Genomic DNA, 27,042 nt, shown 5'->3' with positions numbered 1-27,042 from the left:
TGAGTAATCTACGGAAATGCTAAACAGGGAATGTCTGAAATTAGCAAACAGCTCCCATCAAGCTGTCTGTATTTGCTGTGTTTGCACTGCGAGATTGTCTGTGCAACACTGCAGCTTAGAGTGGATTCATTTAAATCAAATCAGTGTAGCTGTTTGTGTTTTCAGGATAAAATGTGAGCCTGTTTGGGTTTTGGACTAAAGAAAATGTAATTTGTATTGTTTCTGTCATAGATGTGACTTTTATGTATGTAACTTGCTGAAGTATCTCTACCAGAGTTTATTACAGGCAGCAGGAAAGAAACAGAGAAGGCTAGTTTTTAAACTTCTTAAGGTCTAAACACCAGCTGCTGTGACATCACTCTCCTTGGATTTTATTCTTATGGATCTGTTCTTTGTTTGTTCAGTCACTGTGTCTATCATTGCTCATGTTTAATACCTAGCTATTTATCGATGGTTGCTTTTACTAATAATGTAAGCGTATTTTGCTATTGTGCGCTTGAAGAAAACCCGTCACTCCCTTTTCTAAAACATCAGTGGTCAGAGCTGTTTCAATGTTTTCTTTGATATTGGACATCACACACACTGACCGTCACTTCTTTTTGCTCCCACACTCATGTCACTTCTTCTGTCATTCAGATGGGTGCTAGTGTAACAGACAACTAAAAAAAAACACAAAACACACAAACTAATCAGAAATCCCCAGCCATGAACAAACACACATGTGATGTCCCTTCCTGCAGCTCTTTCTTCCACCCGGTATCCTCTAACCCAGTCCTGTCCACCGCTGTGAGGGATGCAAACAAACAAACAAACAAACAAACAGAGTGATGAGCGGACGTGACGTATGAAGCTTCGCTTTTGTTTCATCTTCTTTTTCTTGTCTGTTCCTCTGTTTTTAGCGCAGTGTGTGAGGCCCCGGTGCAGCACACTCCTTTATGGAGAGACGATGGGGAGGCAACCTCACTGCCAGAGTGGGTTTATTTTGCCAAGTGTGTGATCAAAGCGTGTGGGTGTGTGTATGTGTGTGTGCGTGAGAGGGAGAGAGAGAAAGCTTGTGTGCGTACTGAGGTGTGTGTGAGACAGATAGAGACAGAAGTCTCCACAGCAGTAGCTGCTGGGTTTACTGGTTTTGAGTTGATATAGTACTTTTATGATTACGACCCGGGGCAGATGGTTCAATGTTGATACAGTATCACACTATTATTTTATGAGTACTGCAGTTTTTTTTATAAAATATACACATAAAATACTATAAAATATTTAAACACCTAAAAACTGCAACGTCAATGGCACAAAGCATGAAATTATAAACTTCAACAGTCATTTTCTCCAAACAACTCAACTGCATGCAAAACACATTACGAGCACATGGCCACCAGATTTGACAGTCTGTTGTTTATGGAGCTGATGGTACAACTTTGGGCAAGTAGTGGATTTTGAGCAATGTGGGATCTCATTCAACAACCAAAACAATAAAGACACCAACCAAATAATGACTCATAGTATTTGATTGATTGACAAGTGCTGATAGGTGATGTATAACAACTGAAGGAACTGAACTGCCAGTGACAGAGGTGCTAATCAGGGGAAAAAATAGAAAGACAAGATGAGTCACTCTTTACTCTTTATTTATCTAATGTTTTAAAGGTCTGTGTCAGAGCACAGTGACTATAACCTCGCCGCTATGTCTAAGTGAATGATGCAATTTCGCTGCTAATGTTACCAGGAACTATCAGAACTTAGGCTGTCAATCAAAGTTATAAACAGGCTTGTGGAGTAATGTAATACATTTAAAGTGCTTAAGTAATTAGGATGCAAGAAAAGGTAGCTGTTTAGTTAAATAGAGGAATACTAACAGGATTTAAAATTTTAAAATAAAGAATGATGTGCAAACCTGACAATTCTTCACAAGTCACAACTGATATCACTTTTCTTTTGTCTTCATTTGCATATGTTTGGCACAGAGGTAATTCAAAAGCAACAGAAAGTAATCAAGTTACATTACTTTAATGTTGTGATAATTGGATTAGGTTAATGACTATGTTTAAAAAATATACATTAGTAACTGTATGGGAATACATTTTAACAGTAACCCCTCCCAACCCTGGTTCTAAATGATCAATAATCAACATAGTGTTTATCAATATGCACTGTTTTAGCATGTTGTATGCTAGCAGAGCCACTCTTGATGGCGTCAGTCATCTGTAGTAGACCTTTTTTTAACAAGAGACATTTTGTCACAATAAAGAAGCACAGGGGAAAATAATTAATGACGGCTGAATTCCATTTAGCTGCTTCATTTAAGGCTCCTGATATTGTGCATACTGTCACACTATCCTGGTTTACTGGGATACGTGAAAAGAGCTGAGACATTGCTAAAGTTATTAGTAACACCTGTGCTTTTCCCACTATGACAAGTCAAAATGTCTGCTGTGGAAAATGCTTTTTTTCAGGCTATGCATTACATACAGATTTTGAGTATATATGTACAATTGATTGAAAGGTGTTTTTTTTAATATACAAATTCTTGTGTAAGCTTGAAATTAAGTACTTAGCCACTAAAAAAATGTGAAATAAGAATGTTTGTTTATTTTAAGTTTTGATGTAAAATTTGTGTCAAGACGGAGGCCTTGTCTTTCTCCCTACAGGTACAAATACAGTAACCTGAACCTGAAACTGAAATATGCAGGTGTGTTCATTTTACAGGCCTGACCATACACACACTACTTTATTTAGTGTTGTTTGGTAAAATTCACATTTGAAACTCTTTTTTTAAGTTTAAATTGACTGCATTATAATTCATTTGAGTCTTAGTTTTCTTATGTTGACTTTAATATGTTTGTGTTGTATTTATGTTGCTGTTCATAATTGTTATTGAATCTAATTTCAAGCTTAGATTATTATTAACTTTAACAATTATTCTTGCTGTTAGTGTTTAGTTTAATTGAGTGATAGTTATCAACTGTTCTGCTAAATGTCTTCGTCACTCTCAAATATCACATTCAGCTTTAATGATCTAATATTAGTCAGGCTCTAGAAGAAATAACAGTAAAATTCAAATACTGTGTTTGTATTTCTATCCTTATACAACATTGCAAGTGATATTCTGATCATATACAGTATTTTTGTACCATCTAAGTGCTCTTGTATATCAAAGGTACAAAGGAAAAGCGGCAGGAGATACAGTATTGACATGTCACACACCCAACATGATACTACAAAGCTCCTCTCTATGATTTCATCCCTCCCTCTATCTCCTTACTCCCTTTTTGCCTTATCTTTCCTTCCGGTGCTGCTCTCATTCTCTCATACACCCACCCCACCCCACCCCCCACTATCTGTCCTCCTTCTTATCCTCCTCCTTCTCATCTTCTATGTCTCTCTCTCGCAGACATGTAATATCTCTTAGTATCTGCTACTTACTTCCTGTACCTTTCTGTTCCTTCCGCTTTAACAACATCTCCACTCCCTCTTTCCATTTTGATATCCTCCACTCCCTGCATCTCCTCGCAGCATCTATGAACATATCCCTCGTCTCCACTCCCTATATTTATCTCTTCCTTATCTGGATCTCCCTCTCCTTCTCTCCATGCATGCCTATCTGTCTGTATCTGCTCTCTCCCAGTCTCAGTGGGCTCAGCTCTCATAAGGGAGGGTGCCGAGGGAGGGATGAACCTGAAATGGTAAATTGTTTATTTCTGACAGCTCCACTGCAGCATTAAGCACCACCCACTAAAACCAGATGAAGGTAGTGAAGTCAAAGAATGAAAACAAACAAACAAATAAAAAAAAAAAAAAACAAGTCATATTCATCACAGTAATTGTGTGGGTGCTTTGGGTACGCGGGCGGCCGGGTGCCGATGAGGGATGGCGCTGCTCACGAGCCTCCCTAACGTCCATGAATCACAGCCCGAGTCGCTCGCCGGCCCTCAGCCGCCATAAAACAAAAGATGGAGATGAAAAATGCAGCAATTAAGTGATTTGATTTCTGCTCTACCCTCCTGTCCTCCTTTCTACCAGCCCCCCTTTTGGCCACACACATACACACAAACACACACACGAAAACGCATACAAACAGATTAAGAGTACCTCTTTGCAAACCCTGTGATGCACATGCAAAAGGACATACGCTGGCATGCATAGACACTGCTGTGCACACAAACACAAAAACACACACACACAAATATAAACATGTGTACTCAAAACTCATCTCAGTTTTCTGACACAAAGAGAATTGACTTCTTATACATGCCGTTTGATTGACCCAGCTTGAGGCTTTAGGATGCAGGGCCCCTGCAACACTTAAAAAATAAACATTGATGAGACAAATGGGTTGGTATGAGGGAACGTTACTAGTGCAACACAGATAACCTGAGATCATCTCTGACTAATAAACTGCTACACAAATACAAACTGATTACTGCAGCCCTGCATTAGTAGTGATGAACCATAAACCCTTATCATATGTTTGGCTTAATGTAGCTCAAGGTGATACAGTCTTCTTATTAGTTTTAAGATAGTCTCGACTACAAAAGCATCACAAAGTACTTTGAGCTAAGGCCTCATTTAACCAAAACAAACAGCTTCGGCATTGTCAGCTTGCTAATTAGCAAACAGGCTAGTTTACAAAGCAACCACTAGTCACAAAACAAATACTAGTCGCATGAGCTTAGAGCCAGAAAGTCATTTATAAAGCAGCCATTTGTAATGTTTAAAGAGTACTGCAGTGGTTAGGATTTGCACTTCTATAAAGCTGCCCGACATGAAAATGACAAAGAAATAATGGTCAGTCTGATGCATGACATGCATCAAAGCACCCACACCGCTTATTTTCTGTATAATGTAAGCCCACACACCAGTAGTGTGTCAGGATACACCTATTAGCATCATGTGTCAACAGGCATCAAACGATGTATTGCAATGCAAACAGTACACATTTCATCCCCCTTCTGTATAGCTGAAGCTCCAAAAACACTAGACCCAACCAAAAATGCAACTCAGCAGTGACTTTTTATCAGACCTTCCCTGCCCGTTAACCATTCAATTTGGACATACACTCATTGGGTACTTGGGCAGTATTTTTCAGTTATTGAGGTAGTAGTTTGCAGTGGTGTTGGACTGGACTGCATTATATTGTTAGGTATTTCTAATTGTATGCATATGTACATGAGAGGGGTATAATATAAGATCCTCCTTTCAGTGTAGATAGAATCAATGTGAGTCACTTCCAGGTAGACCACTGGCAGTCAATATGCAGTAAAGATATGTTAAAATGGCAAACTTGTTACTTGATTGTTGTTATTTTCAGCCGTAACTGTTTAAAGAAGTTTAAAAATAGACATATAAACCCACAATCTGATGTTTCAGCTGTCCTTAGTTTATATACTGAGCTGCTTTGTAAGCGTCTTAGATATCTACCCAACAGTGACATCTCAAACCAACTGCTAGTTTTGGGTACACTCAAGATATTATTTCTTTGGCCCAACCAGTAAATTAGTCTCCAAACTAACGTTAGTGAAAGTGTTGTTATTAATGAGATATGAAAGGATCAAATAAGAGTTTTAGATAAATTAGATGTATATATATATCTTGAAAAAAGACAATTAAATTGTATATAATGGTATGTACTACAGCCTTAGAGATAAACATAAAGTACAATTACTACCTTTCTGACAGTGTCAACAAACTGTAACCTTCGTTAAAGTAGAATTAAAGGCAGAGCTATTGTATTGGCTAGCATTACATTGTACAGGTGTACCTAATGTAGACTGCAAAAATGGCCACCAGGGGTTTTGTTACAAAAGGCCACCTGAAAACTCTTTAAGTACTTTCTGTTGTTATGAACAATTTTTAAGTCCATAACCCCCCAATTAACATATTTTGGGGGTTTGAATTGAAACTTTCTATTGAGCATTAGTATCTGTTTGTCTGTGCCTCTCTGGAGCAAAACATATTAGAACAATTTACCTCCTACACGCTGCGGTGTGGAGACTACATTTAAACACTGCACTCTATGAGAAATGTGGATGCTTTAACATTGTTTAGCATGGGGGGGCTTGCTTAATGGGACTTGGCTAAGCATGTGTAATTAAGAGCAGGGGTAAGTGGTGAGTTGCAGAGTGCATGGTGTGTGTGTTTGTGTGTGAGGGATATAGTAGCAGCATCAGGCCATGATGGAGTGCTTTGTGGAGCCAAACACCCATTCAGCAAGCTGTGTGCTCATTAATCCTGCCAAACTCCACTTGTTACATGCACGCACAGGAAATCATGAGGCTAGGTAAACAGGGAACTGCTGCGATCCATCACTGCACGCTGGTGAACACAGGCACACGCGGACACGTAAGCGAACACACACACGCGCACACACTGACGCAGTGTACATGAGAAATGATAAACCTACGCCCATAGGAATACAGTAAAATCACACACGGCTCTGCTGGAACCTGACAAATGTACAGAAATAAACAGATGCAAACTAAATCACACACAATTTTTTTTATCTGAGAGTAAGTACATATAACACTCTTTCTCCCTTCAAAACGTTGTATTTGCTTTATGTACGAGATGTAAAGGACGACAGTTTCAATATCAACCCAGAAATAGTTCTCTTCTGAACATTACAGAGGAATCAGATCGGCGGGGGTGAAGTCCTGCACTTGCTATTAGTAGAAAGAAATACTGCCACAAAGCCTGGAAAGAAATCAATAGAGCTTGACCCCAGTTTGACCTCTCGTTGAATGGAGAAGTTATGGTACCACACTGGCCTTGACATTAGCTTATTTGATGGTGTGTTTTCCCGACAACAGCTCTCTCTGCTCTCCTTCCTTTCTTTCCCCTCTTTCTCTTCCTACTTGCTTCAATTGCTTTGTTTCCATCTCCTAAATGCGTGTGAATATGCACGCACATGCTCACACACACACACATACAGACACACATTACATGACAAATGCAGTATAGGGCCAGTTACACAGCCCAGTGGTTAGATGCAGCGTCGGAACAGATCTGTTATATCTATACGCCTGCCTGGCTGGAGCGTTTACTGAAGCCATCAGTGAGACGGCATTCCATATATCTTTGACAGAGAGGGGAACAATACTATTTACAGCAGTTTAGCCCGGGGAGGGGGGAATTTCCAGTTAATGAGCTACTTTTTTTTTTTTTTTTTTCTTGTTTTAACATTCAGTTTTCAAAATGGCCACCCTTCAGGAGGACAGATTAGACACACTCCCAGGCTGCTGCTCACATGCTAATAAACTCCATTACAATGCATGTAAGAAAACACCAACAAAAAACAAGGTAGGGCCTCCACAAACAGGTCTGGTTTTCTATTTCATTACCCTCCTTCATCACAGAGACTTGCACTTTAAGCTGCTAACTAAGATACTAAATCCATATGCAAACACACATGACCACAAAACAACCAATACAATGCAAACACAAACACCAGAAGAAGAAAACAATCATTTCATTTTAGATTTTACAATTACAGCTTTTACTTTTCTTTATCTCCTGTCCATGTGATGGTGCAGCTGCAGGCTTCATCCAATTGAGCAGCCAATAATATTTACCCAGAGTGCTCCTGCTCCACAGAGGCAGCCTGGGAAAACAAGACCTGATAAGGTCAAGGGTCACAGGTCACCCAGGGGCCAATCAAGGGTTAGTGGTGGAGCAGGTTCAGGTTTGGGCTGGATGTAAAAGGTCAGCAGGGTCAGGTCAGGTCAGAGAAGGGGCTAGCTGTCAGCTGGGGTTAGCAAAAGGTGACAAGAAAATCATGGTCTATTTCACCTAAATGTGTGAACTACCACCGGCATAGAGAACACTACAGTTGTGGTAAGAGAGGGAAGAGATTTAAATATAAAAATAGGTCAAAGTTGAAGGTTTTTTTATGATCTAAAAAAATAATGCTTTCTGGGAATATCATTTTTATTTTATTTAAACAACATCAACACCAACAGCAACAACAAAAAGAAAAGAACCCTTTATAGTCATCTAATCCTGATTTTCAGCATATCCTCATGTCTGTTTTAATATCTGATGTTTACTGGTGAGTGTACAACCATTTCTACAGTACTTACCCAAGGTTATAACAGTGTGGAGTCACCCTGACAATCACACTGGATTTTCATTTAATTTTCACTCTGTTTTGTATTATAATAGCTGTGTGAATATGTGAAAAAACTCAGATGTGGGTGGTGATTCAAAGGTCCCGAACCAGACCCCTGTTAAGTATTAGATGAGGAAAATCCATCTAATGCATCCATTTTGCAAAGTTATTTTGATGGGGGGAGGAGAACTGTCGACATTTAGCTGTAGGCTAACGTTTGGTCTATCTAAACAAGCAATGCTCCACCTGTTGAACAGTCTGATCTAGGAATGGAGCCTCTATCTGGTTAAAACAGCCTGTATAGATTTCATTTATAGATTTTATATTTTGTGAGGTTGTACTTTGAACTGAATGCCATCATAAACATGCAAAAGCTAGCATGCTAAAGTTTTAACATGTAATGATTACCGTGTTTTCCATCTTAGTTTGGCCTATTACCAAGATTTGCACATTAGCTCCACAGACAAAACACAGCTTAAGCTGATTTTTCAGGTTGGCCACACACCAAAGTATTGAACAAATGAAAACTTTGACCTGATGGCACCAGGTAGGATGTAAGTGGATCAACAAAGTTCGTCCTGATCCTGAGGGTCACGTGAACGACTGTGTCAAATTCCATGGTAGTCCATCCAAAACTAAGACATTTCACTTAAACCCACAAATGTCACTTTCTAGTGGCAAAAGAGAGAAAGTCAGGGGTTCGCCACAGTCATAGGATTAATCCCTGAAGCCACACTGCTGGCTTGGCTAAAAAATATTGTACCTCACAGCTTAACATTAGGCTACAGTGCAAATGAAAAGTTGATATTACTGCAAGCACGCTGGACATATAACTATGACAGTTAGGTGAGACTATTAATAAGATGTGGAGTAGGCGTCTTTGTTCAGCATATATGAGAAAAAATGACCGACAGACAAGCAAACAGAGCCAGAAATTCTGGATTCCCACAAGTATCTTTCCCTGTGAACTGGAGAAGATTTTGATGAGAAATCCCAGGAAATACTAGGATCCCAATGCCCTGTATTTAACCCAAGTAGAAATGTGATGAGCACAGTAATGACCAAAAATCCATTAATTATAAACACAATATGTGACGACGCTGCATCTGCAAGCCAAAAACAAGCACATTTTTTATTTTTTTGCAAGATCAGTTTTTCTTCCACAAACAACTGCAAGATTTCACCACACAAATAAGTGGAAAAAAATAATGGGCAACAGCTCCCTTTAGACCTTTTCCTCCTCCCATTTTAGTTTCTTATAAAGCAGAAAAATGACCCACTGAACGCTTCGAACCACTGTATCAATGCCTGACTGACAGAAATAGAGCTCTACCTCCCTCCTGCCCAGCCTACACAACACAGACTCACAATGAAGCCCATATGAATGGAGACCTGTCAATCACAGGAAACCCATCCATCACCAGGCAATATACAAATGATCATCTCCTAGAATCATATTCACCAGCCGTGAGCAAGTATACAGCCACACACACACACACACACACACACACACACACACACACACACACACATAGGTAGTGTGGACAAATGCACACAGACACAAACAATGAAACACAGGCATAAACAAAAATACACACATTCACAGACAAAATGCGCATAAACATACACACAGCTCATCCAGTGTTGGCGCCCAGACTGTAGAAGTCATCAGGGACCTGTAAAGCATTACCCTCTGTGTGACTCGAGCCACTCCAGAAATAGCCTCTGTAATGTATTCTTACCGCCACCGTCTCTTTTGCACAATAGTGCCCTTAATAACACACTCCATTTCTGTTGGCATAAATAAGGGCTCCATTTCCATCTTATTTCATGCAAATGAGAGCGCCGGCGCCCAAACAGGTAGTGGGAGTAGTGTGTGAGTGGAGTGTGGAAGTGTGTAGTCGCTGAGTGTAGTGGCATGATTGGGGACGAGCGCATTCAAATGAGCGTTGGAGAGACCCCACAATGTGCCAACGACTCCCACGCCAGCCTGCCAACGGCGTGACAGACAACGTCACTTACGGGCCCCGCAGCCTGCACAGGGTGCCATTACAGGGGCCAACGCAAAACCAATATTTATCCAGGCAAATGGTTCTCTGGAGAGAGATTATTGATGCAGACACATGAGTTGCACTCCGGTAGCAGGCGCTGGTGCGGCCCACTACCATGGCATCGCTCTGATTTGCTGATTCCATTGTTTCACTGTGTTTTGGAGAGCAACGATTGGCTCCTTCTTTTGTAACCATGCCATGGGTACAAGAAACCACAGCAAGAAACATCTGGATTGCATGTGACTGACAAGGACAGGCTTTCCTGAAAACATGTCTGCACGGAGATCATGTAAAAGTGCTGTTTAATAGCATTGCTGTGCTACACCTGCTGTGACATCACTGATAAGGGTGTTGCCAGAAGTAACGCCAGGCTCCCTGATCCAAGTGTCCATCCTCCAGAAGACTCAACCACTGTTTGCGCCGTGTGTGTTCATGACCGTTTCGTGTCATCTCTGAGATTCCCTCTTGTGTGTATGTGTAGTCTGTCTTCTATCCATCTTCTATACATCCGTGTTGAGGTAGGAATATCATTCGGTGAAATCCGACGTTGAACAAAATCAAATCCTACATTTTCAGGACTGGGCCTGTTAAGGGGGAAGAGCATCAAGACATATATTATATATATATTGTGCTATAAATTAAACTACTGTGTTCAAACTGCTTGTTGATTGCTGCAAAATAACCACTTGCCGCACACTACGTCATAGTTTACTCATCACTACATCAGTTGACCGTACACTATACCACAGACACACCATGCATGATCAAAGATATTGCAACAGAGATCATATTTTTTTCAAGAAAGCATCTACAATGCCAGCAGCAACGCCAGTGGCAGCGAGTGATTATTGATGATGCTGATTATTTGTGATATTTCACTCAACCCCAGCATATTATGGAGGCTCCCTATTGAGTCCAGTTTCAGTCACCCTCCAATATTTTCTGCCCTTTGCAGCAACACAAACTCATTTTCAGGATCCAGAAAGTCATACTTCTATGTGACGCATATGTGGTCTCAGAAAATCAAACCAAAATCATATTTTATTTTTCAAGAAGTACAAAAACAGCCTAAAATGCCAGCGGCAATGCCAGTGGCAACGACTGATTACTGGGGCAGCTTATGTGGCGGATTGACTGTTTGTTACCTCATACTGAGGTGCAGGGTGGGTGCGTGCAAAAACATACATGTGATGCTGATGTGAAATCTTGTAATGCTTGAAATTCCTCATTTTGTTATTGAGTTTGTTTCCATCTTCGCTGCTTTAACTCTGCACTTCTCAGCGAGAAGTTGTCAGTCAAGCCGTGTGGGTGGATTTCTGACAGCTCTTTCCTTGGGCTTTATTCTGCTGATGAAGTTTGAGTTTCTTCTGAGTTTTATTTTTCTTTGCAAAGTCTTCTGCTGTTCCAAACGCATCAGAAGTGTAGGCAGACATGTAGGCATCACTCTCTGAGCAAAAGACATAGCCAGCATCAGGTGTTTAGAGAAAAGCTCAGCTTCAGTCAGTAAAATGAACATATATTTATTTTGAGATCCTTATTTTAACTCCGTGGAACTGGAGTTGATCATGATTACACAACACATTTGGGAAATGTAGGCCCAGAGGAGAAGTTGGGGGGAGCGGAAAGTAGAGGTGGAGAGGAGAAAAGGTTTACAGGGGTGGATGGTGGTCAGATAAAAGAGCTCCACACTCGCTTCAAGGAAAGGTTAATGTCTCTCTCTCGATTTCTCCATCTCTCCCTCCCTCGCTTTCCCAGCTGAGGTCTGTGTGACTTACAGCAGGTCCACACTGCATTAGATTAAATCATAAATTACCCACCCACCCACCCCCATATCTGCATCCCCCCCTCCCTCCCTATCTCACTCTTCCCTCTCCCGTCCTCTCCCTATCTCAATCTCGCTCTCCCTTTATTCTCCTATATTCCATTCCCCATGTATTTCTCCTGCTCCCCCACTATTATTTCTCCCCAGCTCTAATCATTATTCTCTTTTCTTCGCCCCCCTCATTTCTCTCGCTCTCCCTCTACTCTCCAATATGAATGCCTTTCTGTTAAGAGGACTGCTAAAGTGGGTTTGGACAGCAGGCCATGTGGGTGAATGCTTGCTAGTGTGATGTTGTTTGGTCCTATAGTGTGTCTTTGAGTGGGGGTGTTGCATGGTATAGGCATTCAGGCTCAAATGTTGTTGCATGTGATGTCCTCGTTTTCTCCGTTTGCTGTGAAAACACCTGGGGTGGAGAGACGCGGGTTAAAGATTAATCCTGGTCTATGTACACTGGTAAACTCTCCATCTCACCAAGTCATTTTAAACCTTGTAGTTGTTTTTACGCCTTTCCACAACCAAAAATACAAGAGCAAAAGTGTAAAGATCACATTAAACAGTATGATTATCTGCTCTAATGTAAACCTTGGCATGCCCTGTGAACTAATTACCTATAGTATGTGGAATACCGTCTTAAAGCCTCAAGTCAGGCATTACAACCGTCACTATCTAAATGTTCTGGAGCCAGATGCGATTTGGCTGAGAGGTTGAACATGGGGAGGATATGCTGGTTGGAACTGACTGAGAACCAGAGTATATGCCACAGTAGCAACTTGTCAACCACAAGTTAGCCATGTCCTTATCATTTAATTCACTCTAAATGGGTCCATAATTTACAAAACACACGTCATGTTGTAACGAAGAAGACTTGAAACTACGATTGAAACCATAAACTCATTAGGAAACTGCTGGCTACTTGAAAGAAATTTTAGGTTTCAACTGTTACTGCCAAAGCCAAGGAGCACATTATTAGCCAACCACAGTAGTTTCTAGGATGCGATTAGCACTTATCCTAATGCTAGTAGCACTGTGTTGCTCTTTCATTGGATTAAGGTCTTACATTTTTCATAATCATACTTGTAATGCAGAGACTAACTACAGTAGCTCTACACTGCAATACAAGGGGACATACAGCATAGCTTTAGACTCAGTCTTTTAGTACAGTTATAGGGGTGCATATAATAAATAGTTTTGCCTGCTTCTGGCTAAAATCAAGGACCTATTTTTAAAAAAAAATATATTAATAACATTTTTTAGTGGCAAATCTACCAGTGTTATTATGATAAACTGCATATGAGGAAGAACATTTCAACCAGTTTTGAACAGAAATCATCTAAATCATTTCAAGACCTTTCTTCTTGCTCTTCTCTGCATCTTGAAACAAAAATCAAAGAATCAAATAAAAAAACCTGATTTCAGAATTTACCTGAAACAAGTTGATTGGACTGGAAACAGTGAAATACACTGAAATAATCACTTATCTACTTTCTGCATTGGCATTTTTTCCTGTTGTATTAAAAAATGACCTTAAGAGCATGATTACAGTCATATGTACATGGCTTTTAAAAGGGAGATTTTTGCAGTGTTAGAATGCATTGGAGAGGTTAATGTGTACAGTATGGGGACAGTGAGAATACTGAAGGGGCAGAAACTTCTATGACCATACTCGTAAACATAGAAGTGGTTTGTGGGTAATTGTAGCTTGAAGAGGCTCCCAGAGGACCCTTGTACAAACTCGACACATTGTTTGTATTTGTGGTCCTGCACATTAAACTCTGGTTGGTTCAGATGGGAAGGATATCCAGAGACACTGAGAAGTTTTATTTTATTTATTTTTGAATATTTTTGAATATTTTTATTATCATTTGGCAGTGTTATTTTCTTGCAATGAAAATAGGTTTCCATTCTTAGTTTTCTTCTTTACTTCCACCGAGTCTGGTTCTGGTATATGCAGCCCTGCCCCCTAGTGCACACATTAATGTCATGTCCGAGTATGATGACAGACACCTATGTAAACGTCTGCACACGTTGTCTTTATTGTTTATAGACTTACAGGCACAGAGGCATGTTCCAGGCTTAACAGAGCATTGGTGGGACAAGTAAGAACCCCAGCAAAAAAAGAGAGAAAACAACAGTCCCTCCAGTCAACCCCCACACACCTTGCTCCACCGCTCCGCTGGAGAAAAAAGGGGAATAAAATAGAGTGACCCTGCCACTAGCAGCTCTCTTTTTCCCCCACTGCTCTCTTCTTCCTCCCCCTTGCCGTGTGAAATCAAATTTCCATGTGGCTCCCGTATCTGTTGCACAGCGAGGTGATTTATCAGGGATGCAAAGAGCATGCAGAAACAATCTTTATTACATCCATTTCCTGCTTGTCAGCCGGGATCATGTTGGCTGTTCATTAAAGGCGCGGCGCAGGTGAGGAGAATGCATCCCGATGCCTTGATAGATTGTCTGCTCCCCTGTGGTGACAGCAGCTGGATGGATTGAACAGCGGGGGGCGAGGAGGGAGGAAAAAAAGCGCTGACTCCGTCGCTGCCCCCGTCGCTGCCCCTGTCAGACACACTTTTACATAGCCGGCCAGTGTCATTTCTACCAAACAGCCCCTCACACACATGCACACACAGACTTCTGACACTCTTTAGACTTCAGCCAGGGGCCTTACTTAATGCATGGATGCATGCACACCATGCGCATACAAACACAAGTATTTATAGACACTGATATAAAATACAGACACATTGTAAAGATGAGGTTCATCTTATTACAGTTACCAACTTAGCTCTCTCAAACAAGAGTCTGATAACCACCCATGAGGATGAAAAATGTAACATTAATTGTGAAAGGCTTTTTGCCAAATTTAAAGAAGAGAACTTGTAAAATATTGTTATTAATTTTAATATCTGAAAAATTACACTCACACAAGTAATTTGGTGTTGCTTGGCGACCACTTTGTTTAGCTACTTGTCAAGGACTCTGTTGCTTGGTGGTGAAAGATAATCATGATAATCACACTCTTATTATTTTGTGCAAAGGAGCATCTCAACAGCAGCCGGCTGTGTGTTCAGTGGTTTGTGTGTAACACTTTTTCAAATGCACAGTGATTAGGGAAATTATGGTCTGCTTGGTTTACGCTACACAAGGAAAAATATAGTGTGTGCTCAAATACTAAGTTATATGATAGAAGTCACTAAACTATGAGCTAACTCTGCACTCATATATGGCGAGGTTAACACATACAAATCACAGGCCATTAGCATACCAGTTGTTTCAGTGTTCACACACAGTATGTAATCTCTGGCGACTGTCTGAAAACAACGAAAACAAAAGACATAGTAGAGTAGTTGTTTTCATTGTTAAACAACCACCATTGATGACCAAAATCCATTTGACATGACTCAGGCAGAAATGTTCATCACTTCTGTCCTCACTCTCTGACTCTCTCCCGGAAGTTATAGCGACAGGTGACCAAATGAAATTACATTGAATAAAATTACGGATTTCTTTAACATTTTCGATAATGTGAGTACACAACTCAACAAAATTTATAACAAAAGGTCCAGTTGTTCTTAGATATTTGAATGTGGAAATGTTACATATTATACCTTAAATCAATTAATAGCAAAAGCTCTTTACCTTGAGCTTGGATTGCATTTTTAAAATCCAGTTGCATATTTGTGGGGTTATATAAAATCAATAAGTCACAAAACACTAGCTGTTTAGAAATTACTGTGGAATATGGTGAATTAGTATTTTGGATTACTAATATTTTGATTACTGTAATTATGGTTAATGTTCAGATTCTAGCATCAGAGGTGCAGATCATGTACTGTATCATGACACCTCCAAGAAAAACAATTAAAGACGTACAGTACACTTCTAAAAATACAAATTTCATTGTCTTAATGGACTTTTTAGAATTGCAAGTGGGACAATGGCACACTCAGTACAACTGTGATGCACAGCATGAGCAGACAGTAGTGTAAATGCATTTCACGCAGTATGGACACAGCTCATTAAGTCAATCAGTGGAGGCTGTAGATAATCAAAAATACAGCTCTACCTCTTACAGCAGCTACGTAAGCCTGCAGAATCAGCCATAAAATGTTTTATCACACCTCCTACATCAACAGATAGATACATACATACAGTATGACAACATAAATATATCTCTGCATCCATACTGGCCTCACATTATTCCCTCTGTGCACTGCTTTTCAAGGTACAACTACTAAATTACACCATCTTCAACTTACTGTAATTTCTAAGATGTGAAACACGGAAATGTACAACATGTATACATACAGGGCTGGCTCAAATTGATGTTTACCTGTATATATTCTACAGTAAATATTATTGTAACATTTAATAGACCATTTCCTTGCTCTTTGCAAATCAGTGTGAAATAAAACAGTCCTGCCTTATAGGAATCTCTACTGACTCACTGAATTATCTTTGTCTTCTTTGTATATATTCCCCCTCTATTCTTCCTCCCTCCATTCATCCTTCTACCTCACCTCCCCAGTCTAATTTGTGTCCTGTGTCTCTCTGTGCACCAATGACATGTAATGACAATGGCGTAAGCACCGATCGATATTGGAGTGCTTTTGGGACACCCAGCCAAGAGGGACAGAGGCCAGTGTTGATAGCAGGGTGACAGGGACACTGTGGACTGTCATGGGACAAGTTGGGAGGAGGGTGCATGCTATTTCAATGATCAATCTATATCTTCAACCCACTCACTGGTCATTATCAGTGGACAAGAGCCTAATCCCTACTGTCTATGTTGATGTACACTATCTGCAAAAGTTGTCTATCATTCCTGCAATGAAAGGGTTCTAAAGATTTATTAAAGCATAGTACAAGTTCTAAATGTTTGCATAGGAACTGAAAAATAAGAAGGTTGGTAAGCATGAGGACACATTAATGCATAAATGATAATGATGATAAATATCACCTGCTCCATATAAATCTGCTTAAGCTCTTACTGCACAGGCTTAGTTACAAACAGGAACACCCCACAAATGCCATACATGGTCAACCGCGTCACTTAGTCCGAGAAACGTCAATGTTTAGCTACTTGTTGTCGACAAAAGTAGCAGCCAAGAAAGATAAAGATGAAACCCCTCACAGACAATGATGTGAAGATACTCTAGCATTCTAATAGCAGGCGTGCAGGAAAGCTTCCCACTATGTTGTTGTTCATTTTCTCTATTAATCATTTGGACTACAAACCATTAGAAAACAGTGAAAAAAGGCCATCACAATATCTAAGAACCCAATGTTCCAGTATCAAATGACTTATTTGGTCAGACCAAAGACATTTAATTTATCCAATTTACCAATTTGTGGTCACTTTTCCCTGAAAAATTACTTAACAATCAGTGTTGTTAAAAGTCCAAAGTCATCAAGTGACCAAAAAGTCATACTTGAGTAAATGTAAAGATAGCTTATCTAAATTGATTTTGGTAAAAGTGAAAGTCACAGTATGTATAGCACTTTGGTAACAATCTTATGGGGCTTTTCCACTGACAATTTGGCCGTGCCGAGTCAAACCAAGCCACGCCGATTCGCATTTCCATGACCAGTTTTACCGAGTTGAGCCAAGCCATGCCCGCGATGGACCCTCTCTCGAGTAGGTCCAAAGTGTGGCCCCCACACCTCCAAGAGGGCTGCGTTAATGGCTCTTGACCACAACCAACCCATGACGAAGCCCTTCTCACCCTTAAACGAGTCTGTGTTGCCAGACTGAACTTAAGTCTGTGCAGGAACCCAGAGAAAAAGGCATTTTTAGTTAAGTTTGTCTCGAATGTCCCTGTTCATACTCTTTGATATCTGCTGTATGTGACTGTTTCATGGTGTTTGTTTTCAGCTGTTTCAGGAGTTGTGTTAAAGGAACTTGGGGCAGGATTTGTGAAAAAATAAACATGCATTTTAAGTTTTTTAATGCTAATGTGTGATGAAACGTTCAAAAATATAGGAAGAAGACAATCGCGGTGGACCCAAACTAGTGTTTTGGTAGTAATGGATTCTGCTACGGCCAGCAAACGACCCACCACCACACAAAGTCCACTAAAAAGTCATACTAAGCAGAAAACAAAGGTCTAATCAGCAGCATGCCGTGAGTCGAAACGAAATTACGACCAAAGCCGGGCTGTTATAAAAAAATATATAAAATATAAAAAATATTGAATAAGCGATCAAACATCGCTTGACATGATGCTGTTCGCAGTTGTAGGCTACCGACGTCATTCCACGGAGGCATGAACGGAGGTCTTGCAGTAAACAGTCACGTGAACAGCGAGTAAAGAAATAACAGTGTCACAGCATCAGCTGCACTGCTGTGAAGAGTTCATGCGCGCTCCTGCGCCGGCTTGGCTGATGGCTGCAGTTACCCTAACAGCCGTAACGGCCGTTGTGTCACTATTGAATCTTATTTCTTGATCCTGCCCCAAGTCCCTTTAAGTAACTGCTGGTGAAAACCCAGCATTTCCTGATTTTGCTTTTTGTTTCATAATAAAAGCTTTTAAACAACTAAATAGCGTAGGAGTTTCATTTTAAATTTGAATTGATTTTTTTTTGGCAAGCAAGACATGTACGCAAGTACCAAAAGTACAAGTAGGAGTAAAATTATACATATATTTGCATGAATGTATATACTGTACACTATGGGTCAAAATGCTTAAAAACCGAGCTGGTTATTGGCTCCAATACTTTCCATTTTTCTGATTATCAGAATCAGTGTTTATTGTAGATAAAATTAATTAATTTCAAAGTTATAACATAGCAGAAATACTCAAGTAAAGTACATAGACTTGCTTGAGTAAATGTACCTAGTTACGTTTCTTCACTGCAATTGATTAGTTTTCATAATAGTTGCAAGTTTTCTTGGCAGTCGACTCATTCTACAGTTAACGTGGGTAGACTGAGTGAGTAGTGCGCACATGGTCAGAGTAATATATGATATAATGTCAAATAAATAAAGGTTCTGTGAGGTAAAAAATGAATAATCATGAAATGTCAAATACAGAAGTGCAGCACACAAAAAAGAAAGTGGGGACGGTATCATTTCAGTGCAATTCATAGATCACAAATTAGCTTTTTAATTGCCCTCACACTTTTTAAAAACAGTTTTATCATAACAGATTATTCCCAGCCTTGTTAAATCGATCATAATGAATGCATGCAGGCTGAATGTCATTAACAGATCCTCTTCCTATGAGGAGCCACAGGTGCTCAGTGAAGCACTACTTGGGAAACGAGATGAAATAGAGGCATAGTTTCACTCTGAACACAATTTGCAGTGTTTTCAAAATAAAAACAAAAATGCACGTCTATAAGAATGAAGGCTGACATTCCAACAGTTACTTAAATGGTTGACAGGTCAGGTTTGTGTGCCTATAGTATTGGATTGGTTTACTTGATATTACACTTGTGTACCATTGGGGGTTTGTTGGTACAAATGGTCAGAAGTGCTTGTAAATGTTCCCACATCCTCAAACACAAGCACAAATGGATAAATCTGATTTATGTATAGAAATAAGCAAGGTTTTAGCGCAAAAGTTTTTACCGAGCTGTGTTTTTTAAGGGTCATGCTGATGTACATGAAGTACGGTAATAAAATAAATCTAATGGTAACTGAGAGAATAGTCTGAAAGAGGAAAGTCAGAAGCAAACCCAAACACAGGAATACAAATTGAAGGTGGCACAGTGAATGTGATTCAATGCTGCAAGAGGATCGGCCGCAGATGCCAATTACATTACCTCTAAAACAGAGGGATTGGATTGAAGGATGGAGGTAGAGAGAGAGAGGGTGGAGGAGGAGGGGGAGGAGTGGGCGCTTTCACTCAAAGAAAAATAATTTATTTCATTGTGATATTAAAATCAATAGGCATCGACTGAAAGGTGGCTAAAGGTGAACGTGTACATGATCCTTCAGCTGTGAGAGGCAGACTGTCCGAGAGGGAAGGATGGAGGGGGGGATGGAGAAAGAGAAGGGGGTGGGGGGGTGGCCAGAGGAAGAGGTCACCTCCTAGTTAACAAAGAGGGAACAGGAAAAAGGAAGAGGAAAAGAAAATGAGAGAAAGAGAAAGAAAGAGACGGAGAGAGGAAGAGTGAGGGAGCTCTTGCCCGGTGGAATCAATACAGAGAGGTGGAGCAGAGTACAATAGCCTCAGAGGAGAGGAGATTCAGTGGTGCAAGTCTAATACTCTCCGTCTCATACACACACACACATACATACATGCACACACAAATACCTTAATACACACACACACACACACACACACACACACACACTCGCCCCTTCTCTGAATCCTTTTTGCTTGTGCTTTCTCCTGACATTTCCCTCTATATCCTTCCTCTATTTAATTTCTTTCTCTTTCTCTCTCGCTTACTTGCTCATTCTGTATCCACCCTCCACCCCTCGCCACCAACACCCACACACACACACACACACACTCACACAAACACACTGAGTAGCTGTCTGTATGCAAAGGGATCCAGAGCAAAGAGAAGGCCTTCTGTCCAAAGCAGTCCACCATGATAGCAGCATCTTTCATCAAAAACAGAGAGTGAGCTAAGATTCACATAAGATACACACAAGCAAGCAGCTTAACACGCATGGATGGAAGGGGGACTAAACACACACACACAAATGCACACAAATATGCAATTTCTCTGAATGATGATGACACCTTTTCTCCGAGTCCACTTTCACACACATACTGCAGAGTCAGAGCCACTTGGATGCAAAAAGAGTGTCACATGAACACTTTTAACACACAACTATACAAAACAGCACACTCCAACACTACTCCAGCTCTATCAGCACTTGAGACTAGTGAGGCTTCAATTAGTTCTTGATGAATGAGCCCATAAGATGCCGCTCTCTCATTTCCCTTGTTGCCAGATATCCCAGCAATCAGAGAGAAATGAATTCTCATTGTGGCGTGACTGAGACGAAGATGACGGTGCTGGTGGTGGTGGTGGTGGTGGTGGCGGATGAAGTGGTGGAGGGAGGGGGGGCTAAGATAAATCATTCACCCTCTCTCCACTGAGGGCCAGAGTTCAGATGCATCACATCAAACTTGGCAAGTCTTCACCAATCTAAAATCTTTTTAGAGGTTGCAGAATGTTGGATAAAAGGACACTGCACTTTATAATTTTCTGATTAAAATACATTTGTTTTCCAAATATTTTAGAAATCTACTTCTGGTCTTATTTTATTAAGGAGAAAATGGTCTGGTTAGAATGAAACTACCAGTTAGTATACACCCAGAGCCAAAGCATGAGTCCTGCTACAAACACAATGTTCTTATATTGGATCCCGGATAAATCCATATTTGTATCATCAATCTACTGTCTTAAACAGGCAATATACACCTTTGTACGTACTTAATGAATCCAATCAGTCTGATAAGTGTGTGTGTGCATGTGTGTTGAATGAGTGAGTGAGTGAAGGTTAGACTCACCATCATCGATGATAGTGACCACCACTCCATTACCAGTGATGTTGTTGCTCCAAACCGGCATCACATTCAGGTCAAAACCACCAGAGTTGTACTTGCCCTGTGAAAACTAAACACACACAAAGGGACCCACACACACATAGAGACAGAACATCATCATCACTACATGAAAAGGATGACTGCAGTGCACTGAAATAGTAAACTTCTTTAGACACCGTATGTGTGTTCAGAGTGCCCATAAGGAGCCCACAGAGTTCATGAGCGAGTCACACAGACAGATCTTTCATCCTTGCACCTCAAACCACATAACCACCCACACATAAACAAACACACAGTCACACACAAATCTGCACACGTGCACAGCAACAGCTCACGCATGGAAACTCCCATGAGCCTTAGTGGTCCCATAAACTACACACATTCACTTGAAAACACTAACACCCTCATACAAATATAATAGCACACACAAATATAATAGAACGCTCAATAAAACTTGAAATGGTTCATATGCACACACACATGCACACACACATGCACACAAACTAAGACTGAAAAACAACACGATAGCTGCACACACACATATATACACACAGCCAAAAAGGTAGCGGACAAACTGTCTTACCCAAAATGTCAGCAGCTGCCCAAAACTCCTCTGCCCACACCCACACACACACACACACTCACGTGCAATTTGATATTCAAAGTGAGTGTTTGAAGAGGCTTCAACTCTGTTGTTGTTATCATGAAGGAGAGAGAGAGAGACAGTGAGAGAGAGAGAGAGAGAGAGAGAGAGAGAGAGAGAGAGAGAGAGAGAGAGAGAGCAAATGGGAAAAAACTGCTCAGTAGGGGGTAGTGTGTATGTGTTTGAGTGTATGTGTGTAAATATATATGTGTGTGTACACCTGTGTACCCATCCAACAGTGGACCTTGGATATGTTACCAACAGTGGACAGGTGAGTCAACAGGGGACATTTTGGAGGTCCCCCTGCCCCTGCATTCCAGTGCTGTTATTTTAAAGACTCACTAACATAAAGTCATGTTTCCACTCCTCCACAGTGTGAATGGCTAGCAGCCTTTCAGTCTGTTTAACATACTAAAGAAACCAGTCTCCTTAAACATGATTTGTTATTGTCCATCAGAAGTCTGTCTTTCACCAAATTCCATTCTGCTTGATGTAGACTTTCAGCATGACAATGAAAATTTGCAAACACAAGATTCATTTTAGGTCCCATTCACAAAAGCCAGAGGTCATGGACTTGACCTGTGATGACATCACTGCAGTCATGCTGAGGTTGGATATGTCACACAAACCTATTAAATTCAAGTAAAATACTCGACCACTCCACACATGCAGTAATGACAAATACTAACACCTAAAAGAACATAAGATTGGCTATTGATAGATATATTAGTGATACATTTTCAGTGCATAATTTAAAAAATGTTCGATAAAAATAATATAGGATTAAAAACCAGATACATGTCACACAGTAATGCTGCTTTACTTAGTAGGTGTATGATAATACTGCATGCAGTCAAGTTACTAATGATTTTTAGATAAACACTTAATTCAAAGTTGCTGCAATTATTGTCAAAACATTTGTGTCACAGTGAGATGTCTAAATGCTCAAAAATATTTCACTTAAATGATCAACTTTTAAAATACATCAAGAAAGTCTTTGTACCTGTTCATGCACACATACAGTTTCAATGCAGGAGATGAAAGTCCTTTCTGGGACAGGTAAACATCATTCAGCATTACAAAGCCCCTCTTGGCAATTTAAAAGATGACTACATTTTTGTTTTTCCAAAATGACCAGAAACAGAGGTCCACTTTTTGCCAGTGTAGAATAATACTCCACTGTTGGTAAAGTTCAGGAGGAATGTATGTATGTATGTATGTATGTATGTATGTATGTGTGTGTGTGTGTGTGTGTGTGTGTGTGTGTGTGTGTGTGTGTGTGTGTATGCGTGCATGCGTGAGTTTGTGCGTTCGTACTTGCATATGTGTTTGAGCAGGATGTATCTAGGGAGCAGTGCTGCTTTGTAGTGTGTGAGAATAAAGTGGATGAATGGAGACAGCTAGCAAGCCAACGTCCACTGGAGCACGAGGACTGGCCCAGGGGAGTGCACACACACACACACACACACACACACACACACACACACACACACACACACACAGGCACACGTATGTGCAAAAAAAGAAAACAGACACACACCTTATGAACTTGGATATAAGCCCACAGACAGGCATCTTGAACGCTGACTCACTTCACACACACATACACATTTTTAAACAAACATGCAAACATAGACACAGACACACACACACAAACACACGATCATGCATAGAATCAGAATCACTCTCTGAAGCACTGGAACGCAACCAATCATGCCTTTCTAGTATATACACATTTGCACAAACACACACACACACACACACACGCACGCTCAAAAGCACATAGATACATGTATACAGAGTTGCGCAAAAGTTCATGCAACAAAAACGCACTAAACAAATACACACACACACACACTTTCCCTATGCAGAAGACACACATGCAAACAAAGCGACAACAAAACAATCTCTCTGTCTTCTCTGCCTTTATCTTAGCTGCCCCTCAGCTATAGCACACAAACACACAAACGCACAGATACACACACACAAACCATCCACAGCAAGCACGTCCAGGATGCTGTATGGATTTTAGCAGCTTTGAACAAGCTCCTTTTGGAGCAGCTGGACTCAGCCTAAGCAACGATACAATGGAGTCCACTTGCCTTGTGCGTGTGTATGTGTGTATACTTCTCACCCACGATGTACACACCAGCTTTTAGCAAACATACACGGCATGCTAGCATACACATACACACACACACACACACACACTAACACACACTAACACACACGTCTGGTCCTGGCAGGCTACCAACCCTGAGCAGATTACTGACCCTCGATCAATATCCACATCCACCAGAGGCTGATTAAACACAACAGAACGAGAAAGGGTGGGGGCAGAGAGAGAGAGAGAGAGAGAGAGAGAGAGAGAGATGTCTCCTCAACTTTACAAAAGCTTAACATTTTCCTTGACTTGAGTTAATGATGATTATGTTCTATACTTTAGTTGTAATCAAGCTTCATGTACAAACCTACATAGGTTTAGCTATGTTGTTTAATCTGTTTGGTGTCTTTTCAAATAGGCTCATGCAGAGAAACAAAGCAATGCAAGATTGCTTTGTTTCATAAGCAATCTTGTCAATAAAGTTGCAAAGTTGAAAGCAGTGACTATTTGCAATAAATCACACTCAAATAGAAAAGCTGTGTCAGACTTTTCTTTCCCTTCTTCTTCATATTCCTCCCTTCCCCCATCTCTGTCTCCACCACCCTCCGACCCCACCCTGACTCTCACCGCTCCATCTTGCCCCGAGAGCTGAGGTGTCAATCATCGGTGACCCCGCCTCTCCTGCTCCTGGCTCTGTCAGATTACACCCTAGCATGTCAGTCATGAGTATCCGCCGTCTGGATTGGCTGAGCCCTGCCGCCCTGAGATGTTAGTGCCTGTGTGCTTATGTCGGGATACTTGGTAATATCTTACCAGAGATGTATAATAATTTCAGGATAAAATGATGCTGTTGACTATAATCTCTAAAGCTTTCGTATGAACCAGACTCAGTGGTCCAAATAATGTAACAAATCACGTACAAAATAATTTAAGAGACCAAAAAATGAAATGATTCTATAAGGTATCTGTTCACATGATTCTAATAAGCAATCAGAATGTCTGGCTACAATGTGGGCCAACTACTGCAAAGATTGAGGGGGACCAATATAGACTGTATACTGTATAACAATATACAATATACACACATACATATTTTTTTTTTTTTTACATAAACAGCTATCTTAAACAAAGGATTGTAGAATTGTAAGGATTCGTTAAGTTTATTGTTAGAAATTATGATCAAAACTTCTCATTGCGGTAATTACAAATTATGTAATATTCCATGTTTCCAAAATCGAAATCAATATTCGTCCAATAAACACTTTATGTCGCTGCCATGGATGTACAGTATAAAATGAAGGATGCTGCCGGAGAGGGGGTCGAATCACTGTACCTCACGAATTACTGTATAAAAATCTAACTATAAAAACACAAATGTATAACTTTATTCACCGCACTAGCTGCATGGTGGGGGCTAATGCGATGCACATTCAGCAGTATTGGCTACTGTAAACGCCAATCTATATCCACGACAAGTGGAGAAAGTCCCTCCATAGCTGCCTGATTTAACACGAAACTTATTTGCATTGATAAACATATATCTGCCAATATTGCCCAGGGGTAGTTGAGTCTAGCTCTAATTCTTGTGTTACATGAAAAGGGGCATTAGGGAAAAATAGAAGGTATCAAGAAATGTATTGTTTCGATATTGGTGCAAAAAGCTTATTGTGTGTGTTTTTTTCAAAAATGGTTCTGAGAAACACAAGGCAATATTGGTAGATTGCACAGAAATGAAAGAATGAAGAACAGAGTGGTGGTTTCTATCAAAATGAATTACTTAGTTCTTATACTGATTATTATTGGGAAAAGGCTATAAATGCAGTTGACAGAATAGTCTCGCCTGAAGTTGACAGTTTGTACGAGTACTATGCAGTGACATGTGACATTTTAATATTGCAACATACTGCTTTGGTACTGCTATCCTACTTCACAAACATATATTGGTCAAACCATGAGAACAAAATTCTGCTGGAGGGATGAGCTTGTCTTGTTGCAGCAAAGTTTGTGTGTCAGTGTTGCTCCGAGCCTCATCAATCCCCGACATCTGTCTCAGTTCAACATGGACAACCTCTTTCACCTCCACTCTCTCTCCCTCTCTCTTCTTCTCCATCATCTGCCCACCTCCCTCTATCTTCTGTCTCTCTCTCCAGTCACACATGAAAGCCTGCCTGACTTATGCCTGTCAAACGAACATCCTTCACCATGAGGACAAGAGCTGAGAGGAGAGAGAGGAGGCTTCCAGATAAGACCAATGAACACGCACAAACACACACATACACAATTACACCCACCAGTTCCCACTGCATGGGCCAGAGCGGGTCATTGAAGGTGAGGGACTGGTCACTCTTATTCTCCTCCGACTGCCTGTCAATTGCAGACGGTCTCCTCTGGGAACCTGCAAGCATACAGACGCATCATGTGTGTATATGTGTGTGTGTTTTTTTTTCTTGTTTTGAACTCTGACTTCAGGAAGTCTCTGGTCTCCAACCAATGGTGAAAGGCCTCCCAGATCCCCCCTTCTCTCCAGTGAGGTGGAATACTGCTGGAAGATTACCATATCATTAGCATATCATTAGCATCTCATTACTGCCGCACAGCTTGGCTCGCTGTCTGTCGATGTGCTATCAGCTCATCAAGGCCTGCACCTTTCTCTCCATACACTACATGTTACACTCACTGCCACTCTCTCATTTTCACCCCCTCCATCTCTCTCTCTCTCTCTCTCTCTCTCTCTCTCTCTCTCTCACACACACACACAAATATGACAGATATGAATCGGTTTGTTTCATAATATATGGTATGTAATGCAGAA

The 27,042-nt window shown here is 40.6% G+C and overlaps 1 protein-coding gene across 1 annotated transcript in view; it reads right to left on the bottom strand.

The window, feature by feature from the left end:
• LOC141012037 (neuroendocrine convertase 1-like) overlaps positions 1-26,635 on the bottom strand; it is a 146,425-nt gene extending 119,790 nt beyond the window's left edge. The window contains exons 1-2 of the mRNA XM_073485419.1: positions 26,522-26,635; positions 21,448-21,553 (exon numbers count right to left, since the gene is read on the bottom strand). Coding sequence (XP_073341520.1) covers positions 21,448-21,553; positions 26,522-26,635 — 220 coding nt within the window. The remainder of the gene's footprint in view (positions 1-21,447; positions 21,554-26,521) is intronic.
• Positions 26,636-27,042: the final 407 nt, after the last annotated feature.

Source organism: Pagrus major, chromosome 17 (assembly GCF_040436345.1).
Source record: "Pagrus major chromosome 17, Pma_NU_1.0".
NCBI lineage: Eukaryota > Metazoa > Chordata > Actinopteri > Spariformes > Sparidae > Pagrus > Pagrus major.
Note: the sequence above shows the minus strand (reverse complement) of the source record. Positions and strands in the feature narration are given on the sequence as shown.